Below are 6,591 nucleotides of genomic sequence, written 5' to 3' on the forward strand. Positions count from 1 at the left end.
GATGGCCACGGCCAGAGTTGCTGTTGGAGCTGGGCTCACCGTCTCCTGTACTGGGCTCTGGGTCACTGCCTACACCCCATCACTGTAGGTGGTACTTACCCCAGGGGATGAGGAGGCTGCGGGTGCCCAGGCTGCAGTGGCGCACGCGGCAAGCATAAGTGTGCCCATCGCCGGGGGCCACGACGAGGGTGCTGCGGAGCTGGTAGGTGAGGTCAGCATTGGGCAGGATGGTGCTGGTGTTGAGTCCTGGGCCCGGCGGCACCTCCTGGCCATCCCGCAACCAGGCCACACTGATGGGTCGCGGGTAGAAGCCAGTGACACGACAGACTAGCAGGAGCTGAGCTGGGTCGCGCTTGTGGGCAAAGACAGTGGCCACAGGTGGCTCTGGGGGGCAAGAGTGAAGGAGTAAGGGGAGCCCCAGTGGAGAAGCTTTGAAGTGGGCCATACTGGGGTCTGGGTGTTCTCACCTTGTCTCTCCAGAGCCGCCCTGCCATATTCAATGAATCTCTTCATGTAGTCAATGCAGGTGAAGTTGAGGAGGTGTTGCAGTGTTGCGGAAAAGTCCGTGAAGCTGATGAACTCCTGCTCAATATGCACTGCCAGCTCACTCTCCTGCCACCTCTTCCAGTGGCTGCTGTCCACATCAAAGCTGAGGAAGTTGTGAGCATTGTAGGCAAGATGGTAGAATTTTGTGTAGGAGCCGTTGGGGTACAGCTCACAGCCGGTCTTGCACTGGAACACAAAAGGGTCTGGAGGAGGGGGTGGGTATCAGGAGTGCATCTTGAGCTGGAGCCAGAGCTTGAAATGGCATTCACTTCTTTGGGCACAGGCCTTTCCCCCTTCCCTCTGCACCCCAAATTATTCCCGCATGTCACTGCTCATTGTGCTGGGTGTAACTGCTCTGAATGAGAAACCTGCCTGTGAGCCCTGGAGCCCATTCTCCTCAAGCCACTTGTTCCTGCAGCTGGGTCAGGAGCACAGCAAAGGGGGAACCACCACCTTGGGAGCATGACAGGACATGGGGTGCAGGCGTGTGGCTGTGGTAACAGGGGTGGTGCCACTTTGCCTTGCACCCTGCCCATAGGACACCAGCATTGGAATGGCGTGCAGAGCCAGGCACTTGCTCTGTTTCCCATCCCACAAAGGAGAACAGAGAGGGTTGACCTTATACTCCACAGCCTTGGAGGACTTCGCTGGTGGGATTTGGGGTGACCAGAGAAGAATATGCGGCCTGGCATAAGGGCATAAGTGGAGACACAGCCAAAGATGGACTCAGTGATGCTTGTGGATGCCTTCCAACTACCACTTCCATTGTGGATTTTCTGATTCTTTGATTCTCTGATTCTAAAGGTTATGTTAGGGACCAGGACATCCTGGTGCAGGACAGGTGGTTCAGGGGGCTCATTGCCCCAAGATAGGGCCTATCTCCTGCTCTCCTGCTAGCCCTTGGTTAGGGAAGCGACTGACAGCGGCTCTGAGCTCCTACTCACAGCTTTGTGCCTGTCCTCAGCGTTACATATGGAGTGGTAATTCGTGTCGAGAAAATGGTTGATATTAATAAAGAAGGGGGAGATTTGGGAATGTGGCCATGGGGGTTGAAAAGCCCCATGGTTGAGATAACATTAGACTCTTAACGACGAGGCCATCAGGAATATAAAAGAGTTTAGAGGGAACAAAGAAGGGTGATTCAGGAGACTCCATGCAGTCTCCAGTTTCTTGTTCTCCAGCTGGCTTCTTGTTCTCCAGCCGTTAAGGCATGGAAGTTTCTGGGTGTTTGCTGTTGCTGTTCTATGCAAAGTTGTTGGACCAATGAAAAGTTGTTTTGAAAAGAACTGCTGTGGAGAAGGGTATAAGAGGGGAGCCTGCCCTCAAGAAGAAAAAGGCAACATGATGTAATGAAGTTATGTCATCAAAAAGAAGCAGAAAGAAGGAATGAAAAGGAATAGGCTAGCAGAACGGAGACCAGGACGGGAACAGGCACATTGATCGCCTCATGAAGATAGGTTCGGCCAGACTCAGCAAATCGCTCAGAGGAGCTCGTGCAGAAAGTCGCTGGAAACAGGCACACTGGAGCTGGAGAGAAGCTCAAGCTGAGAGAAGCGGACCCGCGCACACAACTGCCCCTCACTGGTAAGTAGTTGCGCATTATGGGGAATCATATGTCCTTAGGAACAAAGACTGTCCTGGTAACCTTACAGCTCATTCTCCTTGTTAACAATCGGACAGTTTATGATCCTGAAACATGGGACCAAATTAATGTCAAGGTGTGGGACTGCAACTGAAAATGACAAGGTTACAGTGGGATTGTGATAAATTAGTGGGGGGGGGTTGTTCATTGTCTTTGAGGAATTTGAAGAATCTGCTGAGGAGATAAGGTTGTACAATTGAATGGCCTTGATAAAGGGGGAAGATTAAGCAGATACCAGTGTGATAAATTAGTGGGGGAATTTGGAGAATCTGCTGAGGAGATAAGGTTGTACAATTGAATGGCCTTGATAAAGGGGGAAGATTAAGCAGATACCAGGAGGGGGTGTTGGGTGAAAATCCTTGAGTAAAACCAGACTCTGTAAAACTCCTTACCACAAGACATCCTTTTTGCCGCTTCACTTCCCCCACCTGAACACGAAGCAGAGGAACAACGACCCCCCTCTCAACAATAGACTGCGCAGCCTCAGCCAGTTCAACAAGTCCTGATAAGCTGGAATTCAACTGCTATAAAACAGCAACACTGAAAAGGGAAGGTGTGTGCTGTTGCGGAGCGGAGACTCCCCAGCCGCCCAGCGCTGTTTTGCTTGTGTCTGCTTACTTGATTAATAAAATAATTTCAATAGACCAGTAAATTGTGTGGTCTAATTTATAACAGGATTGCTCGGCACCTGGCGAGCAGTCTCTGAGGCCTTAAAGAGCCCTGTGGAGCCACAATCACAAAGGTGTGGCTTGCCAGACAGTGAGGGAGCTGCGGGCTCCTTTACTGATCCGACTGCTACGCCATCGGCCCCTCTGCTGCTACAGCCATCTCAGGCCTTTGCTGTTTCGCCCCCTGCTGACCTGGACGTGCCTCTTGACCCAGGCCTCTTGGACTTCACAAGGAAATGGATATGCTTTTCTTTGATCCGGGAAGAACGGGACACATAAGGCCTTGAAGGCCGAATTGCTTGACAACTTAAAGCAGGCCTTTTTGTTCAAAAGGAGTGGAAAATGGCGACTTGTTTGTAATCAAGAAAAGGAATGGAAAATGGAGACTGTTATGTCATGGAACTTAAAGGATTGTTTGTTAGCTTTCCTGATTGTACGTATGTATAGGCATACTTGTGTTTCGTATGTAAAGCAATGTTCTGTATATATAGAATGTTTGATGTTCGTGTGTGCGTGTTGGTGGAGCGTAGACTCCACGCACACCCAGTGCTGTTTACTTGCCTTTTATACCTTTTAGAAATATTTGTTTTATAAATATTACAAAATTCAGATTGAATTGAGACCTCATTTATAACATCAGCAAACTTACAGAATCATAGAATCACAGAATCATTAAGATTGGAAAAGACCTCCAAGATCATCTGGTCCATCCATCCCCCAACCACCAATATTATCCACTAAATCATATCCCTAAGTACAACATCCAGGCTTTTCTTTAGCAACCCCAGCAATGGTGACTCCACCACTACCCTGGGCAACCCGTCTCCAATGCCTGACTGCTCTTTCCGAGAAGAAATGTCTCCTCGTTTCCCAATTGACCCTCCCCTGGAGCAACTTGAGGCCATGACCTCTGGTCCTATCGCTAGTTACCTGTGAGAAGAGGCCCACCCCCAGCTCCCCAAACCTTCCTTTTCAGCAGTTGTAGAGAGCAATAAACTCTCCCCTGAGCCTCTTCTTCTCCACACTAAATAATCCCAGTTCCCATATGACTTGTGCTCCACCCTTCACCAGCTTTGTAGCCCTTCTCTGGACACTCTCCAGTGCCTCGATGGCTTTGTTGTTGTGAAAGGGCCCAGAACTGAACACAGCACTTGTGGTGCGGCCTCCCCAAAGCAGAGTACAAAGGGACGATCACCCCCCTGGTCCTGCTGGCTACGCTATTCCTTATACAAGCCAGGATGCTGTTCTTGGCCACCTGGGTACACTGCCGGCTCATGTTGAGGTGAGCATCAATCATCACCCCCAGACCCTTTTCCTCTGCACAGCTTTTGAGCCACTCTGCCTCAACCCTGCAGCACTGCAAGGAGGGCAGAGAGTGTGAACTCATTCCTCCACTACCAGAAATTATGCAATCGAGTTTCCCTCATTTGTGGAAATCCCAGTGATTAGCACACCCAAAGTGCAGGGGATGAGCCTCACCCTGGGAAAACCACTGCCTAATCACGGTACCTCCCCTGCCATTTAAGTAAGAAAAGGAGGATCACCCAGTACTCACAGGGAATCTGGTACAGCCTAGCTTTGTTCTGCAGTATCAGAATGTACTTGTACACATAGATCCTGAACAGATTTTGCAGGTTTTCCCAGTCATCTGCGGGCAGGGCTGGGGAGACCCATGGTTGGAAGTAGATGATTTCCCGGGTGTATTTCTGCAGGGCAGCGAAGATGATGTCCTCCAGGGTGGCCCAGGCTGAAAGGTCCACGAAGTTGCTATTGTAGAAGATAAAGGTTTGGAATAGGTGGAGTTTCTGAGAGCCTGTGGGGTGACAGAGGAGAGAAGGTTGTGCTGATTAGCACGAGGGTGAAGGAGAAGGGCAGGAGGCCCCAGGAGGAGGAGTGGCCCACAGGGTCCTCAGGGATGGGCAGAGTGAGATGGGGAAGGTTGGCAGGGCAGGGGAAATCCCCTTGTCTAGCTGCTTTCACACAATTTGCAATTTCCTTCCACTGCCTCGATGTGCCTCACTCTCTCGGCTTCTTCTCTAATTCCCTTTTTACCCCTTCACCACCCTGATGTGACCACCTGAGAGCTATCACTTGGCTGTGTGGAGGGGACAGCAGGGGTGCTCTTGTCTGTGGCTGGGAACAACAGTTCCACCAGTTCACATGGGGACCCAGGTCCGGCAGAGACCTGCTCACAGTGCAGGAAATCTTCTCAAGGGGGAAGTGGGGGAGGAGAATTTTGCCTAGGTTTGTGGTGGTGGGGGGCTGCTGGGCAGCACTCATGGGAAACTGGATCGTGACAGGAGGCAGGAGAGCAAGTCCAACACTCACACAGTGACTCCTGTCATGCTGAATGAAACCCTGAGAACTAATGGCACAAAGTAAAGCCTGGATTGGGGCAGTAAGAGCCCCCCTGCCTGGAGTGCAATGAGTACCTGATCTCAGCATGGAAAATGCAGGCTGGAACAAAGCTGGAGGCTCCTTGTGGCTGCAAAAGAAAGCTTTAACCATAGCAGAAGCATGCAAAGGATCCAGCAACCTTTCAATGGCAAAAGAAATGATCCCACATGCTCAGGGCAGTGCCCAGGACCTGCTTAAGCGGTTAGAGCCCAGTGCAGGACTGTTGAGCCACGAGGGGAAAAGATACCCTTCCACGTGCGCCCATGAACGGCCAGGAGGAAAAAGGCACGTTTGGGGACACTCCATCACCCCAAGCCTGCCTGGGAGTCCTTGGCCCTTGTGCTGGAGCTATCAGCAGTGGTCTGGTCAGGATGGTGCAGGGCAGTGAGCCCAGAGCTGGACATGGGAGCAGAGGGGGTGGGCAGAGATAGGGCACCTTTGGATGCTGCACCTAAGTGACGGGTATAATCTCCCCATGCACCTTCATCTCCCTGGGCCTCACCCCCTGCCACCCCTGTACAGACCCACAGTAGAGAGAACGGAGCAGATAGGAGTGTGCCACTTACCCTCTGGGTCTGCCCACATCCCAGGAAGGATGAAGAGAAGAAGGCAAGGGAACTGCATGCTGCCAGTGGTGAAGCCCCAAGCATTCAGAAGTGGGTGCAGCACGAAGCGTAAAGGGCTGCAGGAGCCACAGCTGCACACTTCTTTCTGTTGCTGTTCTGCCTGGGCAGTTCCAGCATTGCTGGTGGCATCAGCAGCCAATGGGGTCTGCACTGCGGTTTTGGGGTGTTCCTGGCACACTACAGTCATTCAGGAGGATGTGGTGGAAGGCTGGCCCAGGGCTGTGAGTAGTGGAGGAAATTCAGTGGGTTAACCCACATCTTCCTGTGTCGGAGGTTGGAGATGTCACTTGGGTCCTTCCCTCTCTCTTCTCCCTCTACAGCCAAACAGCCCTAAATCCCTTCATCTTTCCCTGTTTTGTGGCTATCCCTGTCCCGAACCCATTCAACACGGTCGCACCAGTTTTTCACTACCTTTCTTCAGGGGTCCAACATTGGTCATAAATGTGCCAGAGTAGGTGGTGGAGGTGGAAATTGCTTCTTCAGACATGCCAGAAGAGGTTGGCTGCTGTCCAGGAAACAGACTACTCCTCCTGGTGCCATGACATAGAGTCTCTGCCATGTACTGGGGATTTTCCTGTGGGGACACTGCAAGGGGGAAGACACTTGAGAGCCACAAGAGCCACATAGAGTGCAAGGGGCAGCAGGGCACAACGGGCAGCAGGTGACGAGGGTGTTCTCTGGGGAGCCCCAGTACATCCTGCAAGCCCTTAGT

The 6,591-nt window shown here is 51.8% G+C and overlaps 1 protein-coding gene and 1 non-coding gene across 2 annotated transcripts; both read right to left on the minus strand.

Annotated features, from left to right (window-relative positions):
- Positions 1-79: 79 nt before the first annotated feature.
- Positions 80-6,366, minus strand: LOC116495803 (antigen-presenting glycoprotein CD1d-like). Its single transcript, XM_032198515.1, has 4 exons — positions 6,291-6,366; positions 4,412-4,669; positions 468-749; positions 80-384 (listed from the first exon to the last, which is right to left on the minus strand). Exons 1-4 carry the CDS (start codon positions 6,364-6,366, stop codon positions 80-82), a joined length of 921 nt encoding a protein of 306 aa, XP_032054406.1.
- On the minus strand, positions 4,219-4,385 carry LOC116495931. The gene has a single exon (XR_004253973.1). It is a non-coding gene; the product is annotated as a U1 spliceosomal RNA (small nuclear RNA).
- Positions 6,367-6,591: the final 225 nt, after the last annotated feature.

This window comes from Aythya fuligula, chromosome 16 (assembly GCF_009819795.1).
Source record: "Aythya fuligula isolate bAytFul2 chromosome 16, bAytFul2.pri, whole genome shotgun sequence".
NCBI classification, from domain to species: domain Eukaryota; kingdom Metazoa; phylum Chordata; class Aves; order Anseriformes; family Anatidae; genus Aythya; species Aythya fuligula.

Coding starts and splice junctions, on each gene's coding strand:
- LOC116495803 (XM_032198515.1), bottom strand. CDS start 6,366: ATGTCTGAAGAAGCAATTTCCACCTCCACCACCTACTCTGGCACATTT. Junction 4,670..6,290: donor TGTTGGACCCCTGAAGAAAG/GTAGTGAAAAAC, acceptor GTCACCCCACAG/GCTCTCAGAAACTCCACCTA. Junction 750..4,411: donor TAGGCTGTACCAGATTCCCT/GTGAGTACTGGG, acceptor CCCCTCCTCCAG/ACCCTTTTGTGTTCCAGTGC.